General features: G+C 38.7%; 1 protein-coding gene across 1 annotated transcript in view; it reads right to left on the minus strand.

Moving 5' to 3' along the window:
• The window catches only part of CRY1 (cryptochrome circadian regulator 1), a 123,496-nt gene that overhangs the window by 21,441 nt on the left and 80,812 nt on the right, over positions 1–21,243 (minus strand). The window contains exon 2 of the mRNA XM_017541021.2: positions 20,927–21,035. Within this exon, the coding sequence (XP_017396510.1) occupies positions 20,927–21,035 (109 nt within the window). The remainder of the gene's footprint in view (positions 1–20,926; positions 21,036–21,243) is intronic.

Consider the following 21,243-nt stretch of genomic DNA (forward strand, 5'->3'; position numbering starts at 1 on the left):
TTTTTGTATTTTTAGTAGAGACAAGGTTTCTCCATGTTGGCCAGCCTGGTCTTGAACTCTTGACCTCAGGTGATGCACCTGCCTGAGCCTCCCAAATTGCTGGGATTACAGGTGTGAGCCACTGCGCCTGGCCCAAACTTGCTATTTTTTAAATTTAAAAATAAAATTGAGAATAGAAAAGCATTCTATTTCTTTGTTTTTGAGTGAGGTAGTATAGAATAGTTTAAAAGCACAGGATCTAAAGTTAGACTTCCTAAGTTCAAAGACTGGCTCAACTACTTAGGCAAACTGCTAAACTCTTAATCCCTGTTTCCTAGTCTATAAAATGGGTAGAATAAGTAATGTGTATAGAGAGTGCCTAGCACATAATAAACCCTATGTAACTATTTGGTACAGTAAAGTGAGAAAATTAACCATATTATTGGCTTGCTAAAGAATTAAATAACATAGTGCATGTAAAGTGTTTAGGATAGAGCACAGTACATAGCAAGCCCTCAATGAATGACAGCGATTATTTTAACAGCCATTTGTATGTTGCAGCTTGTGTGATTTTTTAAAACTAGTTTGCAATTATCCTTCCTTCCCTCCCTCCCTCCCTTCCTTAAAACTAGTTTGCAATCCTCTCTCTTTCCCTCCCTCCCTCCCTTCCTTAAAACTAGTTTGCAATTCTCCCTCCCTCCCTCCCTCCCTCTCTCCCTCCCTCCCTCTCTCCCTCCCTCCCTCTCTCCCTGTCTGTGTGTGTTACAGTCCCACTCTGTTGCCCAGGCTGGAGTGCAATGGTGCGATCATAGCTCACTGCAACCTCTGACTCCTGGACTTGAGCAATTCTCCCACCTTCCTCCCAAGTAGCTAGGATACAGGCATTACAGGCATGCACCACCATACTCCACTACTTTTTTTTTTTTTCTTGCAAAGACAGGATCTCACTATATTGTCCAAGCTGGTCTCGAAATCCTGGCCTCAAGAGATACTCCTGTCTCATCTCCCAAAGCGCTAGGATTACAGATGACAGCCAATGTGCCTAGTGCAATTTAATACTGTTTGTTGAAAAATATTATTTTTAATTTTAGGTAATAAATATTGAGGTGAGTCAATAAGTAACACTTCCTGCCCCTTTCCCTTCTTGAGTTTAGTCATGTAAGCCAGGGAGCTAAAGATAAAAATGTAAGCCACATTATTAGCAAAGCTGAATTGTAGAAAACATACCAGGTTTCAGGGCAGGTAAACCTGCTAATACTGTTTCACTGGAGAATCAAACAGATTTACCTACTCAATCATAAGCAGCACCTCCCTGCAGTGTGAGCTTCCCCTATAAAACTTATTACATAGAAGAGGAGAATATAATGTGTGCTCTCTACAACTAAAAGAAAAGGAACCATCTCAGCTAAACTTGCCTAGCTCCTTCTAAACTCACCAATGAGATCATTCACTTACCTTCCCTGGGGATAAATTAGTAAACATCTTTCCACAAGAAGGAAAAACTAGGGAAGAGAAGGTTTCTTAAACATTAAATGTATTCATTAATACACTAAATATTTATTATAATTCTATGACAGATACTATGCCAGATGCCCCTCTCAAGGAGCTTACTGAGAAAGACTGGCAATACAGAGGTAAATTAATGAATACAGAACAATTATTAGGGGAAAAAACGATGCTATGATAGAGAATATGGAAATGGGATATGAGGTGATAAGCTAATAATCTACACTGTCTTCCATGACTGTACTACAAGAATTCCAGTAAGTGGTAAAAATATCCTTGTGTTTTCCTATCTTGGGTAGAAAGCATTCAGTGTTTCACATTTAAGTACGGTTTTGTGTGTGTGTGCATGTGTGTGTGTTTTGTAGACTTCCTTTATCAAATTGCTGTTTAGCAGTTGATATGGTTTGGCTGTGTCCCCACCCAAATTTCATCATGAATTGCAGCTCCCATAATCTCCATGTAACAGGAAGGACCCAGTGGAAGGTTAGTGAATCATGGGAGTGGGTTTTTCCTGTGCTGTTCTCGTGATAGTGAATAAGTCTCACAAGATCTGATGGTTTTATAAAAGGCAGTTCCCCTACACAGGCTCTCCTGCCTGCTGCCACCTAAGACGTGCCTTTGCTCCTCCATCTTCCACTAGGATTGTGAGGCCTCCCCAATCATGTGAAACTGTGAGTCAATTAAATCTCTTTCTTTTATAAATTACCCAGTCTCAGGTATGTCTTTATTAGTAGTGTGAGAACAAACTAATACAGCACTTTTTCTTTTTTTTTGTACTTTAGTTTCTGGGGTACATGTGCAGATCATGCAGGAATGTTGTATAGGTACATACATGGCAAGGTGGTTTGCTGCCTTTATCTCCTCATCACCTATATCGCGCACTTCTCCTCTCGTTATACCTCCCCACCCCCTGCTGTCCCTTCCCTATCCCCCACCAACAGACCACAGTATGTGATGCTCCCCTCCCTGTGTCCACAGGTTCTACTTGTTCAACACACACCTATGAGTGATAACATGTGGTGTTTGGTTTTCTTTTCTTGTGTCAGTTTGCTGAGAATGATGGTTTCCAGATTCACGTCCCTATGAAGGACACGAACTCATCACTTTTTATGGCTGCATAGTATTCCACAGTGTATATGTGCCACATTTTCTTTATCCAGTCTACTGCTGATGGACATCTGGGTTGGTTCCAGGACTTTGCTATTGTAAACAGTGCTGCAACCTGAACATACATGTGCATGTGTCTTCATAATAGAACAATTTACAATTCTTTGGGTATATATCCAGTAATGGGATTGCTGGGTCAAATGGTATTTCAATTTCTAGGTCCTTGAGGAAGCACCATACTGTCTTCCACAATGGTTGCACTAATTTGCACTCCCAACAGTGTAAAAGTGTTCCTATTTCTCCACATCCTCTCCAACATCTGTTGTCTCCAGATTTTTTAATGATCGCCATTCTAACTGGTGTGAGATGATATCTCAATGTGGCATTTCTCTAATGACCAGTGATGATTAGCATTTTTTCACATTTGTTTGCAGCATAGATGTCTTCTTTTGTAAAGTGTCTGTTCATATCCTTCTCCTACTTTTGAATGGGTTTGTTTTATTCTTGTAAATCTGTTTTAGTTCCTTGTAGATTCTGGATATTAGCCCTTTGTCAGATGGGTAGATTGCAAAAATTTTTTCCTATTTTGTTGGTTGCCGGTTCACTCTGATGATTGTTTCCTTTGCTGTACAGAAGCTGTGTAGTTTAATTAGATCCCATTTGTCTATTTTGGCTTTTGTTGCCATTGCTTTTGGTGTTTTAGTCATGAAGTCCTTGCCTATGCCTATGTCCTGAATGGTTTTGCCTAGGTTTTCTTCTAGGGTTTTTATGGTGTTAGGCCTTATGCTTAGATCTTTAATCCATCTGGAGTTAATTTTAGTGTAAGGTGTCAGGAAGGAGTCCAGTTTCTGCTTCCTTCACATTGCCAGCCAGTTTTCCCAGCACCATTTATTAAACAGGGAATCCTTTCCCCGTTGCTTGTTTTTGTCAGGTTTGTCAAAGATCAGATGATTGTAATGTGTGGTGTTGCTTCTGAGGCCTCTGTTCTGTTCCATTGGTCTATGTCTCTGTTTTGGTACCAGTACCATGTTGTTTTGATTACTGTGGCCTTGTAGTATAGTATGAAGTCAGACGGCATGATGCCTCCAGCTTTTTGCTTAGGATTGTTTTGGCTATGTGGGCTCTTTTTTGGTTCCATATAAGTTTGGTTTTTTTCCAGTTCTGTGAAGAAGGTCATTGTTAGCTTGATGGGGATAGCATTGAATCTATAAATTACTTTGGGTAGTATGGCCATTTTCATGATGTTGATTCTTCCCAACCATGAGCATGGAATGTTTTTCCATCTGTTTGTGTCTGCTCTTATTTCATTGAGTAGTGGTTCGTAGTTCTCCTTGAAGAGGTCCTTTGCATCCTTTGTTAGTTGTATTCCTAGGTATTTTATTCTTTTTGTAGCAATTTTGAATGGGAGTTCACTTTTGATTTTCCTCTCTGTTTGTCTGTTATTGGTGTATAGAAATGCTTGTGTTTCTGCATTAGGTACATACATGGCAAGGTGGTTTGCTGCCTTTAACTCCTCATCACCTACATCTTGTATTTCTTGATTTTGTATCCTGAGGCTTTGTTGAAGTTGCTTATCAGTTTAAGGAGATTTTGGGCTGAGATGATGGTGTCTTCTAAATATACAATCATGTCATCTGCAGACAGAGACAATAAGGCTTCCTCTTTTCCTAGTTGAATATCTTTATTTCTTTTTCTTGCCTGATTGCTCTGGCTAGACAATCAGTGAGCATGAGTACCCATGGCGCTGGTACTGTGATTAAGCCCAGCATATGGGAGGCCTCAAAGATGATCATGCATCTTGGGCATACAGAAATTACGAGGTAAGGGATGCAGGCATCCCTTGTGTCTGATTTCCGGTGGGTGTTACTCTTCCCAAAATGAAGTCCCCATTAAAATGCATCCTGGAGAATTGGGACCAATTTGACATACGATCTTTGAAGTGGCTCATTTTTCTCTGCTGAACAGCGTGGCCGAATACCCGCTGCTGAGTGGAAAAACCTGGCCTCCTAAGGGAAGTATAGATTATGACACTATTCTACAATTAGACCTGTTTTGTAAAAGGGAGGATAAATGGTTTGAAGTCCCGTATGTGCAACTTTTCTTTTTTCTAAGGAATCAGCCTCAGCTCTGTCAGGCCTGTTCCCCATGCCCTACTCAGCCCTCCTCAGGACTACTTTCAAATGTGGGACTCCCTGTGGCTACTACACTACCTCCACCAATGCCAACCAGGGCTCCTCAGCTCCAATAACCTAACAGGAACTAGAGAGGGCCAAGACGGCCAAGGCATCTGAGGTTACCAGGATGCCCAGATTCTGCCCTCTACAGGCAGTAGGAGGAGAATTTGGCCCGACCAAGGCGCACACCCCCTTTTCACTTTCTGACCTAAAGCAAACTAAGGTGGACTTAGGAAAGTTTTCAGATGACCCGGACAAGTATATAGATGGTCTACAGGGCCTGGGTCAGTCCTTTGAATTAGACTGTTAAGATATCATGCTATTGTTTAATCAAACCCTAACCAGCAATGAGAGAGAGGCTGCTCTAGCAGCGGCTCAAGAGTTTGGGGACACCTGGTACCTTGGTCAAGTACATGACCTAATGAGACCAGAGAAAAATGATAGATTTCCTACAGGTAAACAAGCAGTTCCTGGCACAGACCCTCACTGGGATCTTGATTCAGAACAAGAGGACTGGAGCTCTAGGTATTTCTTGACCTGCATACTTGAGGGATTAAGGTGAACTAGGAAGAAGCCCATGAACTATGCATTGTTATCCACCATAACTCAGGGAAAGGAAGAAAACCCAACAGTTTTCCTTGAGCGATTGTGGGAGGCCTTGAAAAGATATACTCCCCTGTCATCAGACTCCATTGAGGGTCAGTTAATACTAAAGGACAAGTTTATTATGCAGTCAGCAGCAGATATTAGAAGGAAGCTCCAGATGCTGGCCTTGGGGCTAGAACAAAGTCTAGAATCATTACTGAACCTGGCAACCTCAGTGTTAATATAATAGAGGCAAAGAGGAACAGGCTGAAAGGAACAGGAGAGACCAGAGAAATGCCACAGCCTTAGTCATGACCAGCAGGCAAGCAGACCCAAGGGGTTCAAATGAGCAAATAGCTCGGGTTAGCCGCCAGTCTGGCAAAGCTTGTTACCACTACGGTCTGAAGGGACATTTTATAAGAAACTGTCCTTAGAGGAATGGACCACCTCCTCATCCTTGCCCACTATGCCAAAAGGATCACTGGAAAGCACACTGTCCCAGGGGACGAAGGTTCCCAGGGCCTGAGGTATCTAACCAGATGACCCAACTGCAGGACTGAAGGTGCCCGGGGCAAGTGCCAGCTCGCATCATCACTCTCACAGAGCTCAGGGTAAAGCTGATCATAAAGGGCCAGTTTAATCTCCTCCTGGACAGTGGCATGGCCTTCTCTGTTTTACTCTCCTGCCCTAGACAGTTGTCCTTTAAGTCTGTAACTATCCAAGGAGTCCCAGGATGAGCAGTCTCCCGATATTTCTCCCAGCCCCTATGAGATGCTTTATAGATGGCCCTTTCTTACTAATGATCTTGTATTAGACAAGGAAACAGCAGATTTAATAAAAGATATAACCTCTTTGGCTAAGTACAAATAGGCTCTTAAAACTTACCTGAACGATATCCTAGAGAAAAGGGAAAAGAATTGTTCTGCCCTGGAGACTTGGTGCTTGCTAAATCTCTCCCCTCAGATTCTCCCTCTCTAGGCTCATCTTGGGAAGGACCATTTTTGGTTATTCTGTCTACACCAAGGGCAGTTAAGGTGATGGGAATTGACTCATGGATATATCACACTCGGCTGAAGCCTTGGACACCTCCTGAAGAAAGTCATAATCTCACCACTCCGCAGCCTGAAGTTCCAGGAGATGACCCTTCATACACCTATGAGTCGTTAGAGGATCTGCATCTGCTCTTCTGACAAGATCCCCAGGAAAGTAACTACTCATGAGTCTAATTTATATCCTGGCATTAACAGGACTATAACTCTTAACTTTGCTATCTCTCAAACTTCAATTATTCCTTTCATAAGGTAGGGGGGTCAAAATAACAGAAAAACTTGGTGCTGGCATTAGAAAAGTTACTACCTCTATTCGGTTACTATAAGTTATCTCAGGAGTTAAATAACAATATAAAAAAGGTTGCTAATTCTCTCTCTGCAAAGGCAGCTTACTATGCAAAACAGCTTAACTCTTTAGCTGCCATAGCACTTCAAAGTAAAAGGGCCCTAAATCTGCTAACAATAGAGAGAGAGGGAGCCTGCCTCTAGGAAAAAATGCTGCTACTTTGTAAACCAATTAAGTGTTGCTTTAAACAAAGTTAAAGAACTCAGGACTCAATCGAACACAGGACTAAAAACCTTCAAGAAATAGTATCGTGGAACTTAACAACTGGCTGTCCTGGCTATATCCTCTCCTAGGTCTGTTTATAACCATTCTATATTCGCTGGCCTCTGGGTTTTTCCATCTTTAACCTTCTTGTCACATTTATTTTTTCTAGAACCATAAGGCCACAAATAATCCTACAACTGGAACCCTGGATGTCCTTGGCTCATGAGCTCTACTGTGGACCTCAGGATCAACCTGCGCCCCTGAAAGGCTCACCTCTGGAGGAAATCTCAACTGCAGGGCCTCTTCTATACCCTATTTCAGCAGGAAGTAGTTAAAGAGCGACTGACGTCCGTGTCCAAACAGCAGTTGCACATTCCTGTTTAGAGGGGGGACTGAGGGGACTCTTCCCAGGTCCATAAGGGGGGGTAGTTTCAAAAGCAAGAACTTCCCAGCATCATACCTCCAACCACGCCTCCATCTGGGGACCTAGAGTTCTTTAACTTTTGTGCGCACAGGAAAAAAATCAAAGGTCCGTCACTCCAGCGGAAGTTTAAAGGAACTCCTTTCATAGGAAGGGAAAATTGAATGGGGCGGGAATTCCTCCCAGGTTAAAAGTCCCCATCCCCCACATCCAGGTAGACTCTATATCTGGATCCCCTTCCACGACCTCATGGAAGCTGCTTTTCTTTCTCCTTTTCATCTCTCTCTGCCTAAATAAATCACTTTCTGCAAAACTCTCTGGGGTCCGATATTTACTTACGAGCACACTGTGCCTGGCCGGGTCCTCTCTCCCATTCTTGGGTGAGTGAGGGACCAACAGCCTGGAAGAACACATCCTAGTGGGAAGCTGAGCCTCCCTTGCACCCTGGAACCCAGTCTCACATGGATAAGCAAGAAAGTGGTTTCCTGAAATGGAATCTACTCCTGGATTCCATTTGATGCTGTGAACAACATCAAAATGATAACAAAGGATTTAAAATATTACATAAATTTAGTTGACGAAGGAGTGGCAGGGTTTGAAAGGATTGACTCCAATTTTTAAAGTTGTACTGTGGGTGAAATGCTATCAAACAGCATCATGTGCTATAGAGAAATCTTTGGTGAAAGGAAGAGTCAATTGATGTGGCAAACTTCATTACTGTCTTAAGATATTGCCATAGCCACCCCAAGCATCAGCAATCAGTACCCTGATGAGCCAGTAGTCATCAGCATTGAGGCAAGAACTTCCACCAGCAAAAAATTATGACTTGTTGAAGGCTTAGATGATCACTGGCATTTTTTAGCAATAAAATATTTTAATTAAGGTGTGTATTATTTTTAGTCATAATGCTACTTTACACAGAAAAGACTACAATACTGTAACTTTTATATATGCACTGGAAAACAAAAAAAATTTGTGACTTGCTTCAATATTGTGATGTTTGCTTTACGGCAATATTTACTTTATTTGGTGGTCTGGAACCAAACTTGTAACATCTCCCAGGTATGCCTGTATCAATAATTGAGGCTAAAAGATGGTCAACAATGACAAGGAGTAAAAGAGGAGATAAGGCTACACTTCAATATGGTAGGAGGCCACTAGGCCACATGTGGAGCACTTAAATGTGTCTAGCTGGGACTGAGATGAGCTGAAGTATAAAATATACACAGGATTTCAATAACTTCATATTTTATTAAAAGATAAAATAGCTTATTAATACTTTTATATAAAATAATTTAGATATACTGTATTAGATAAATCATAAAATTAATTTCACCTGTTTTTTACTTTTTTAATGTGGCTATTAGAAAATTTTAAATTAAACATGGCTTCTGTTGGCTGGTACTGCTCTAAGGTGTTCAAAAGTACCAATTGCAGAAAGCAGATGCCACCTCTATTTGGAGGGAAAATAAGCAAGGAATGAATCAAAAACTTAACAAAAACTCCCTTCCACCAAGTCACTGAGATTCACATCTCACTGGATGGAGTGTGCTGCCACAGAAAGACACAACCTTCCCTGTAAAGAAACTTACCAGAGGCCAATGGCCAAAATTGTTTCCTATGAATAGCCTGCTGATTGGCTGAGAAAGTTCCTGGTGGGTATGGGCTAACTGGAGGTGATCTGTAGAAGCTGTCCACCAGGTGGCATAGAAACTTATCAGACAGGATAAGCAGGCTTACATAGAAATTCACCAGAGGGTGTGTGTAGGCTGTGGCTAGTTCAGAAGGGCTGCTGAGGTAAATGCTAAAGAGTCTCCTGCATATTCATCTTCTGGCCCAGGGGAAAAAAAGCACAAATACATCAAGAAGAAAAGCCTCTTCTCTCCTGCTATAACCTTGCAGAGCACCACCAGCAGTGTCTATTGGCAAAGCCTAATGTCTAGCCAGGTGGCACAGGAGAAACATTTAGTGTCTAGCTCTAGTATCACACAGTAGGGCAAGGAAAGGCGAGTCTGGCGCTAAGAAATAATAAACTAATTAATGCATACTGACTTTCTTTATTGTTTTCTGTTTCATTGATTCCCATTCCTCTTTTTGTTTTTTCTGCTACTTACCATTGGTTTAATTTTTTCTTTTTTTATCTTTAAGGTAGAAACTTAGTTCTTGATTTTTCCTTTTCTAATATAATATTGAGAGCTATAATAATTTTCCTCTAAGCACTGCTTTAGCTAAATTCTGTAAATTTTGATATGTAGTCCTCCCTTGGTATCTGCAAGAAACTGGCTCCAGGACTCTCTGTGGATACCAAAATTCATAAATGCTCAAGTCCCTTATGTAGGATGGTGTAGCATTAGGAAATAACCTGGGTGTATCCTTCTACATATTTTAAACAATCTCTAGATTACTTACACACCTAATACAAACTAAATATTATATAAATAGTTGTTATGCTGTCATTGTTTTTCACTTGTAATATTATTTTTTTTTCCAATTTTTTTAAATGTTTTTGGTTGAATGTGTTGATGAGAAACCTGTGGATAAAGAAGGCCAACTATATTGTGTTTCCATTATCATTCACTTAAAAATATTTGCTATTCTCCAGCTATTTATTTTTAATTTAATTCCATTGAAGACAGAGAATATATTCTGTAAGATTTCAGTATTTTGAGGCTAATTAATATCTAGTTTATGGCTGGGTATGGTCTATCTTAGGTGAATGTTTAATGTGCAAGATAAATGAATGTGGTAATTTTACAATTACCATTTCAATCTTCCTACTTGTTATTGGTCTGTTCAGGATATCTAATTCTTCCTGATTTAAGCTACAAGAGCTGTATTTTTCTAGGAATTTATCCATCTCTGCTAGGTTTTCTAGTTTATGTGTACAAAGGTGTTCATAGTAGCCTTTAATGATCTTTTGTATCTCAGTGGTGTCAGTTGTAGTATCTCCTGTTTTGTTTCTTAGTGAGGTTATTTGGATTTTCTGTCTTCTTTTCTTGGTTAATCTTGCTAATGGTCTATTGACTTTATTTATATTTTCAAAGAACCAGCTTTTTATTTCATTTATCTTTTGTATTTTTTTTTTTTGTTTCAAGTTTAAAGCATTGAACTCTTTACAACCAGAGCAGATAGTCAATATCTTTTCAGGAGCCATACAACATACAACGTGCAACATGCAATTTGAATTCCACATACAGTCACAATGCAAGAAAACTAAAAGTCAAAGGATAAAAACAAAAAACTATCACAACTATTCAATCAAAGAGAAAATCAAAACAAAAAGCACAGATTATTTAGAAAACAACAATAATAAAAATATTTCCTTGAACTTATGAGATAGGACCAAAGTTGTATAGAGAAAAATTCAGAGCCAAATACATTAATATTAATAAATAATTAAGGATTGAAATAGTTAATAATCTAACTCAAGAAACCCTAGAAAAAGAACAAGATAGTAATGATACAAAAGCAGAAGGAAAAACTAAGAACAAACCAAACCCAAACCCAGCAAAATAAAGAAAATAACCAAGATCGGAGTAGAAACAAAAAAACTAATGTAAAGACAAAATTTAATGTACTAAAAAGTTAAACAGGCCTAAAAAAATAAAAGGGATTTTCTAGATAAGAATCTAATCAGGAAAATGAAAAAATTGTAAAGCCACAAAGTAATAAAGAAAGATGATAAAAATAATCTGAGGGTAAACTAAAATAATTGCATGAATCTTATTTGTTCATTTTTTAAGTGGAAAAATATTAGCAAACCAAAATTAACAGCACATTAAAAAGATTATTCAATATGATCAAGTGGGATTCATCTCAGGGATGTGAGGATGATTCAACATACACAAATTAATACACATGATGTGCTGTATTAATAGAAAAAAGGACAAAAACCATATGATCTCAATAAATGTAGAAAAAACATTTGATAAAATTAGATATCTTTTCACAATAAAAACTCTCAATAAATTAGGTATAGAAGGAATGTACTTCAACACAATAAAGGCCATATGACAAACCCACAGCTGACATCATACTGTATGAGAAAAGTTGAAAGGTTTTCTCTAAAATCTGAAACAAGACAGGGATGACAACTGATCTTCGACAAAGCAAACAAAAACATAAAGTGGGGAAAGTACACCCCTTTTCAACAAACAGTGCTGGGATAATTGGCTAGCCACACGTAGGAGAATGAAACTGCATCCTTATCTCTCACCTTCTACAAAAATCAACTCAAGATGGATTAAGGACTTAAATCTAAGACCTGAAACTATAAAAATTCTGAAGATAACATTGGAAAAACCCTTCTAGACACTGGCTTACACAAGGATTTCATGACCAAGAACCCAAAAGCAAATGCAATAAAAACAAAGATAAATAGTTGAGAGCTTATTAAAGAGCTTTTGCATGGCAAAAGGAACAGTCAGCAGAGTAAACAGAAAACCCACAGAGTTGAAGAAAATCTTCACAATCAAAGGACTAGCATCCAGAACTACAATAAACTCAAACAAATCAGTAAGAAAAAAACCAAACAATCCCATCAAAAAGTGGGCAAAGGGCATGAGAAATACTGAACAACAGTAATGATATCAGGGACATGCAAATCTAAACCACAATGTGATACCACTTTATTCCTGCAAGGATGGCCACAATCAAAAAATAAAACAGTAGATGTTGGTGTGAATGCAGTGAACAGGGCTGGTGGGAATGTAAACTAGTACAGCCACTACGGAAAACAATGTGGAGATTCCTTAAAGAACTAAAAAGCAGAACTACCATTTGATACAGCAATCCCCCTACTTGGTATCTACCCAGACAAAAAGAAGTCATTATTTGAAGAAGACACTGGTACATAAACGTTTATAGTAGCACAATTCACAACAAAATCATGGAACCAACCCAAATGCCCATTAATCAATCAGTGGATAAAGAAACTGTGGTGTGTGTGTGTGTGTGTGTGTGTGTGTGTGTGTAAACTCTATTATTTTTAATGAGAAACCTATCAACATTCTTATTGTGGTTCCCTTGAATATAATGTCTCTTTTTTCTTCTGGCTACTTACAAAATTTTCTATATCTCGTTTTTAGTTATCTGACTCTGATGTGGTTTTCTTTGTATTTACACTGTTTGAGGTTTGCTGAGCTTCTTGGTGCTGTGCGATGCTATCTTTCATGAATTTTATATAATTCATTCATTATCATTATCATTATCTCCCTCAATATTGTTTTCTGCCCTAATCTCTCTCCTTTTTTTCTCCCCTAAGATCTCAGTTATGTTAGGCCACAAGTTTCAGGCACTCTGCACCCTTTTTAAAAATGTTTTCATTTCCTTTATGCTTCAGTTTGAGTAGCTTCTATTGACTATTGTTAAATTCAGTGATTCTTTGTTCAGCTGTGCCCAGTCTTGTTAAGCCCACTAAATGAAGTCTTAATTTCTAATAATGTATATTTCAGTTCTAGAATTTCCATTTGGTTGTTTTTAATAGTTTCCATTTCAATACTGAAATTACTATCTATTCACTATGTTTTTTACCTTTTTGACGAGATCTTTTAACATCTATCACATAATTTAATTAAAGTCCTTTACTCTAATTCTGGTATCTGTTATCAACTGTGGATCTACTTCTGTTAAATACTTTTTAAAAAAACTTGATTGTAGGCCAGGTGCGCTGGCTCATGCCTGTAATCCCAGCACTTTGGGAGACTGAGGCAGGTGGATCATGAGGTCAGGAGTTTGAGACCAGCCTGACCAAGATGGTGAAACCCTGTCTCTACTAAAAGTACAAAAAATTAGCCAGATGTGGTGGCATGCACCTGTAATCCCAACTACTCAGGAGGCTGAGGCAGGAGAATTGCTTGAACCCAGAAGGCGAAGGCTGCAGTAAGCTGAGACACTGTCTCAAAAAAAAAAAAAACTTGATTGTGAGTCACGCTTTCCTGTGAAAAAGACCGGAGATGGAATAAATAATGTATGTCTAGAAAAGTGCTGTCTGGCTGCTAGGATACGAAATTGAGTTAATGTTGCCTGTAATTGACTTGTTACTGCATTCATTAAAATTCTATTCACTACGGGCTTCAAATATTTTGAGGGAAGCATCCAGATTTTCTTTCATCAGGGCTTGGGATTTGAGCACTGACAAGACTACAACTCTCTCTTTACAGTCAAGCTACTAGCTTTACCAACCGTAAGACATCTCTCTCTGCTTTGCTGTTCAGCCATCAGCTTTATTGCTGGGCAGTTCTTTTTCATTTTCCAGCCCTGTTCCCTAATTTTCTGCACCTCTAGAGACATCTTTCCATTCTACTGCCTTACCCCAAAGTAGCTTCAGTGGGCTGCTACTTTGCACTCAGTGAATGCCTAGTGTATTTCAAAGGGGGATATCTCTCAGCCCTTCCACCCTGTCTCAGCTTTTGGTACACTGCTACTGTGCACTCCATGAAGGCACCAAAGGAAAGAACGGAAGAGTGGGTGTAAACTCATCCAGTGTCTGGGGCTCCGCGAAATTCCAAGCTGTCATGTCAGCCTGAATATGGCTATACAAAGCTTGTTAAAATTTTGACTGGTTGCTCTTCACTCTAAACTATAGTAGGTTCTCTTCTCTTTCTACTGTGCCCCACGGATGTAGCCATGGGTCTCTCTTCTTTCCTATGAAAGACTCTACTCTTTCTGGAATTCAGGTTCCTTTGTTTTCTCAATTCTCTGATGAGTTCAAACAAAATAAGAGAAAAATCCTCCATAATTTTGTGTCATATTCACTTTCATCTCATTGTTAATATAAGAAACAATGATCTATTGTGAGTTTTTACATCTTAACCAGAGGTGGAAGTGCCTATCTACTTTTTTTTTCCTTGAGACAAGGTCTCGCTCTGTTGCCCAGGCTGGAGTGCAGTGGCATGAATATGGCTCATTGCAGCATTAACCTCCTGAGTTCAAGTGATCCTCCCACCTTAGCCTCCTGAGTAGCTAGGACCACAGGCATGTGCCACCACACCCAGCTAATTTTTAAAATATTTGCAGAGATGGGGTCTCAGCATGTTGCCCAGGCTTATCTACTTGTTAGAGTAGGTTTTTATTTTAAGCAACATATGGTTACCGTTGAATTTCAATACCTGGATTTAACAGTAAGATTACAAATAGTACCAACATATTTTTATTTGAGTAAGTGAATACTTACTTTGCAATTTTTTTTTTTAAGCGAAGAGTCTTGCTCTGTCGTCCAGGCTAGAGTAGAGTGGCATGATCTAAACTCACTGCAGCCTCAACTTTCCAGGCTGAAGTGATCTTCCCACCTCAGCTACTGGAGTAGCTGGGATTACAGGAGTATGCTACCACACCCAGCTAATTTTTAAAATTTTCTGTAGAGACAAAGTCTCACTACGTTGCCCAGGCTGGTCTCAAACTCCTGGGGCTCAAGCACTTGGCAATTTTAAGCACTAACATTTGTATCCGCTTTTATGTATCACAATTACTTGTTAATCAGAAAGGATAACATGAACAACTAAATACATACAAAGTTCTTAGCTGGGAGTGCTGGCTCACATCTGTAATCCCAGCACTTTGGGAGGCCGAGCCAGGCAGACCACTTAGGAGTTTGAGATCAGCCTGGCCAACATGGTAAAACCCATCTCTACTAAAAATACAAAAATTAGCTGGGCATGGTGGTACACGCCTGTAGTCCCAGTTACTCGGGAGGCTGAGGTATGAGAATCACTTCAACCCATGAGGTGGAGGTTGCAGTGAGCTCAGATTGTGTCATTGCACTCTAGCCTGGGTGACAAAGTGAGACAGGAAGGAAAGAAGGAAGGAAGGAAGGAAGGAAGGAAGGAAGGAGGGAGGGAGGGAGGGAAGGAAGGGGAAAGAAAGAAAAAGAAAGAACGAAAGAAAGAACTCACGTGAGTGAGAGAGAGTGAGGGAGGGCACTCCCCAACAATTTTTTAAAAAGTTCTTAAGTCATAATATACTGGGAAAATAATTAAGAAATGTAAAATTGGATAGCAAACTAAAAGCTGTAAATCACAAATGTCCTAGAAGAAAGCATTCATTTTTAAATTGATAGTCAATTAAACAGTATAATTACATAGTGTTAAGATACATCACAATCAAAATACAAAGAAGGTAAAACTCTAAAAATTTCTATCCATCCATCCATCCATCCTTCTATCTTTCTTTCTCATAACTCTAGTCTTAGAGTCTAAACTACTATTTATACACTGAAGAGTTCTAAATTTAGTCTAGACTTCTCCTCGAGCACTAGACTTGAATGCCTCCTCAACATGTGCACTAAGATGCCTAAAAGGCATCCCAAACTAAAAACTTATAAAGTGAACTCCTTATTTTTTCCTTAAACTTGTTCCTCCATAGCCTTTGTTACTCCATCAAATGACAATCCATCCTGCCATGAGTTCAGGCTAAAAAACTAGAGGCTTCCTTGACTCTCATATATCACATATAGGCAAACCTTGTAGTCTCTATTTTTAAAATATATCCAAAATCCTACCACTTCTCAACACCTCTATAGCTACCCTGGTCCTGGTCACCATCATCTTATTCCTAAATAGCTGCCATGGCTTCCTAACTGATCTTTCTGCTTCTGCCTCTGCAATACATCCACTCACCTCTGCATATTGCACAAACGGCCAGAGATTCTTTTAAATCATAAGAGAAATCATGCCACTCTTCTACTCAGAACTCTCCAATGGCATCCATTTCACTCTGAGTAAAGGCTAAAGTCCATAACATGATCTATAAAGGCCTGTGATCTGGCTTCCAACCACCTCTCTGATGCCATTTCTTCTTTTCACTCACTGTGCTCTAGATATTGGCCTTCTTGTTGTTTCCTAAACAAATCATGCAAGTGTTTATTTCAAGGCCTTTGTTAACTGCTGTTTCCTCTGCCTTCCATGCTCCTTCCCCATGTTGCAGTTAGCTTAGTGGAATTATTAATTCCCAAAATTCTGTCAGGTAACTGGATGGTTCTTTTATTGGTTTCACCTGGATCTGCTCATGAGGCTGCAATTCGCTGGCAGCTTGACTGGGGCTCGAGTACCTAAGATAGTCAAATTCACACATCTCAGACTTTGGTGCTGGCTGTTGTTTGGTCCACTGTCTATATGTAGCCTCCCAAAGTTAGATATTCTACCTCAGGTTTTCTTACATGATAGAAGGAGCATCCTAAGAGGGGAAAAGTAGAAGGTGAAAGGTCACTTAAGGCCTAGGATTTGCAATTCATACAATGTCTTCTTTGACACTTGGTTAAAACAAGTTATAAGGGCAACTCAGATTCAAGGGGGTGAGAAACTCTACCTTTTAATGGAAAGAGCTGTAAAATATTGTGGATGTGATATACCACACCCCAAATATTTGCATGGCTCACTCCTTGCATATGTTTGCTCAAATGTCACCTTATCAGTGAGTACTTTGTGATTCCATATGAAGTACCTAACTTTTCCTCACCTTAGCCTTTACTGTCTCACATTTTTCTCTTCTCTACAGCATGTATCACCATCTGACATTGCACAATTACTTATTTGTTTACTATCTGTCTCCTTCCACTACCTCAGACATAGCCTTGTATATAGCAGGCACCCAATCAGTATCTGTTGAATACATTCTGTCAAGCATGTGTCATGAATTAATAATGCAAGATCCAAGTAACTTTAAAAAGCTAATATAAATTTTACTGTTGAAAAATGTTGGTGGCTTTATATGTTCTTTTATTCTGTGATTTTGAACAAAATATTTTATAATGCTTCAGTGTGGCCATCTATAGACTTTAGCCATGTGTCTCTTGTTTCTTAGATATAATGAAGCTGGGCACAGTGGCTCACACCTGTAATCCCAGCACTTTGGGAGCCCAAGGCAGGTGGATCACTCCTGGATCCTGAAGCCAGGAGTTTGAGACCAGCTTGGCCAATTGGTGAAACCTTTCTCTACTAAAAATATAAACATTAGCAAGGTGTGGTGGTGCTTGCCTATAATCTCAGCTACTTGGGTGGCTGAGGCACAAGAATTGCTTGAGCCTGGGAGTCAGAGGTTGCAGTGAGCCAAGACAGCATTACTGTAATTCAGCCTGGGCAATAGAGCGAGACTTTCCCTCAAAAAAAAAGAAAAGAAACAATTTTAAAAAGAGAAATACATACAATGAGAATTTTTTTAAAAAATCTAGATAAATATTAATTATGTACCTAGTCTCTAAAACCAATAATTTAAACTCTTTACTAAAAGTGTCTGCAGAGCCTAGAAAAAGCTATCTTGTTAACCTATATTAAGTCAGAGTTTAACTTAGAAAAAAAACTTAAGTAAAAAATGCTAGAAAAAATGACAATAGTTTATTAGATACATATATATGTGTTTATCTATGTGTATATAAAAATGTTCTGACCTAGTCCTGAATCCACTTCTTATAAACAGAGTAAACGGAGTGAATGACATCAGAAGAAGGATCCATACTAGAGGAGGTATCAGTACTGAAGCCACTGCCACAACTGTCCCAATTAACTAAGGGCACTGTTACCAGGTCTAAACTAGCCTTACCTCCAATGTGGAACACAAGATTACCTATTAAAAATCCTCACTAATTGCTGTACTAGAACCATAAAACCTGAGACACTAACTAAGTGACTCAGCTAGTTAATGATAGAAGAATCTTCTCCCTCAGAGAAACTGTGGTTATAATGGTTAGGGTGAGGGTGGGGGAGATATACTTTTAATTGTATATCCTTTTAGCCTTTTGGTTTTTTTTTTAAACATGCATGTTGAACCTATAAGCAAAAAGTAAAAATCAAAACATTAATTCAATCGAAAAGCAATTAATTCCCTCCATGGCTCGAGATATAGTAAATAAATCTAAAAGGAAGTTTCCATAAATGGCATTTTATACAGACTACTATAGGTAGCTGAAGAAAAAATCAGAATAAAATAATAAGCACTATATGTATATGCATGTGTTCATGTATTTGTATATTATGGCCCATGTGGAAACCCATTCCCCCTTGCCAAATTGATATGATAGGACATCATTTAAATGCAGAAGATAGTTTGGCCCAATAATGTCCTATTTTAGGCAGAAGAAATCTCAAAACAAAGAACACAAAACACTTGCTGGTTTGAAAAATGTTGGTTCAAAAAACAAGTAAATCAGAATTTTGTTATTTTAAAGCAACTAGGGCTAGGTGCTATGGCTCATGCCTATAATCCCAGTGCTTTGGGAGGCTGAGGGAGGATTGCCTGAGGCTAGAAGTTTAAGACTAGCCTGGGCAACACAGCAAGACTATAAAAAAAAAAAAAAATAGCTGGGTATGGTGGTACCAACTGTAGTCTCAGCTACTCGATCCTGTAGTCCTAGGATCACTTGAGCCTAGGAGTTCGAGGCTGCAGTGAGCTATGATGGCACCATTGCACTACAGCTGGGGCAACAGAATGAAACCCTGTCTCCCCCACCCTAAACAAAAAAAAAAAGGCAACTCCGCTTAGGATTCATTTTACTTATACCAAATAGATTTAGAGATAATATTGAAAAAATTATCCACACACACTCTTATACTAATGAGTTGCTGATAAATTATTATGATTGCTTTGGATATGCTTTCTTGTTAGAACTCTCCCAAATACCTAGGTTAAATTCTAACTTGATGTAGTTATAGTTGTGAATGATCTTTAATGAATGTAAATTTTCACTAACATTAAATGTGTCTTTCATACCAGCAAAAAAAAGAAAAGAAAAAAGGGCTAAGTAATGTTGATTTGATTCCCAGCCCTGGGAATCTTCTCATTCACAGAAAGGAGCTGTTCTCTTCTACATTAAGAAACAGAAATAGAAACATTGCTATTTCAAAAATTTGATGAATCAAATGCTTGAAGAAAAACCACATATACATATACATTTACAAAGTCTAATAGTAGTTGATATGGCATGGATCTATGTCCTTGCCCAAAACTCAAGTTGAACTACAATCCCCAATGTTGGAAGTGGGGCCTGCTGGGAGGTGACTAGATCAGATTTTCCCTTTGGTACACTGACTGTGAGTGAGTGCTCACAAGATCTGTTTTTTTTTTTTTTAAATGTGACACCTCCCCATTCCTCTCTTCCTCCTGCTCTAGACATGTGAAATCCTCACTTCCCCTTGACCTTCCACCATGATTGTAAGTTTCCTGAGGTCTTCCCAGAAGCCACTATGCTTCCTGTACAGCCTGTAGAACCGTGAGCCAATTAAACCTCTTCTCTTTATAAATTACCCAGTCTCAGATATTTCTCATATTTTAGCAATGTGAGAACAGACTAATACAATGATAAACAGGAAGGGGTAAACATAAAAAGGACAGTGAGGAAACAGTTCCTGGTCTAGGCATTTCCATGAGCTAGTTGTATGATCTTGGGCAACTCATTTACTCTCTAGGCCTAATTTTTTCATGTGGAAAGAAGGAAGGAATAAGACCAGGTACCTCAAACATTTTTACAGATTTTTAAGATACTACTAAGTTTTTTAAAAAGCACTACAGGGCCAGGCACAGTGGCTCATGCCTGTAATCCCAGCACTTTGGGAGGCCGAGCTAGGTGGATCACCTGATATTAGGAGTTCGAGACCAGCCTGACCAACGTGGTGAAATCCCATCTCTACTAAAAGTACAAAATTAGCCAGGCATGGTGGCAGGCACCTGTAATCCCAGCTATTCAGGAGGCTGAGGCAGAAGAATCAATTGAACCCAGGAGGTGGAGGTTGCAGTGAGCCGAGATCACACCATTGTACCCTAGCCTAGGCAACAAGAGTGAGACTCCATTTAAAAAAAACAAACAAACAAAAAAAGCTACAAATTCTGTAGTATTAGTAAAATGTCCACTGTTATAACCCTTTGACCCAGAAAATCTTTTAAGAATTATCCCAGAAATGGACTGGCCCATGTGAGCAAACATTTGTAAATGTGGACAAGTATGTTCACTGGTATTTGTATTAGCAAAAGGCCTACAGAGAAAATAATTAAATGTTCAGAAAAAGCTACTTTTAAAAAATCATAGCCATCTACACAATGGAATAACCATAAAGTCATCTGAAAGACTAAAGAAATTATATGGGACAATTTCCAAAATATATGGTTGTGTGAAAAAAGCACGGCAGAGAATGGTGTGTATAGTGTGTCATTTCAACTTTTAACAAAGGATAGTAAAACAGACACAAACACATGGATATAAACGTGTGTGTGTGTGTGTGTGTATGTATACACACACAAAAAAAATTCTTGTTTATGCAAAGAATGTTTCTAATTGGATACACAAAGAAACTGGAATTGGATACATAAGAAACTGGTAGTAGCTGCTGCTTCTAGGAGGGGAACTAGCAGTTTAAAGCAGAAGAAAGATTGAACTTTTCATTGTAAACTATTTTCTACTCTCTGATTTTACTACGTATAGCTTTTTCATTAAATAAAGAAAAAAACACACAAAATATTTACTTAAAAATACTTATATTCTCTGTGCTTTAAATTAGCTAACAGGCCTGATTTACCAAATATGTAATATTATCTGAGAAAAATTACTTTATGCAAATATTTTTCAAATTACCTTGAAAAGCCTGGGAAACACATCTGCTGGTTGTCCACGAATCACAAACAGACGAGAGTTTAATTTTCGTAGATTGGCATCAAGATCCTCAAGACACTGAAGCAAAAATCTAGAGAAGAAAATATTACATAAATTATTAAAAATATATATTTAGAAGATAAAGTATTATAAAATCATGTTATATAAGTTGAAATGCCAACCTTTTATCTTATTACCTTATTGATTTATAAATTACTCTTTCCAAAAACCATACCAATATGTATTTTTTAATTATAGCACAAATTACCTAGTATTTTAATGAAGTCTTGAATAAAATC

The sequence above is a fragment of the Cebus imitator genome, unplaced genomic scaffold, assembly GCF_001604975.1.
Source record: "Cebus imitator isolate Cc_AM_T3 unplaced genomic scaffold, Cebus_imitator-1.0 Scaffold8, whole genome shotgun sequence".
Lineage (NCBI taxonomy): Eukaryota > Metazoa > Chordata > Mammalia > Primates > Cebidae > Cebus > Cebus imitator.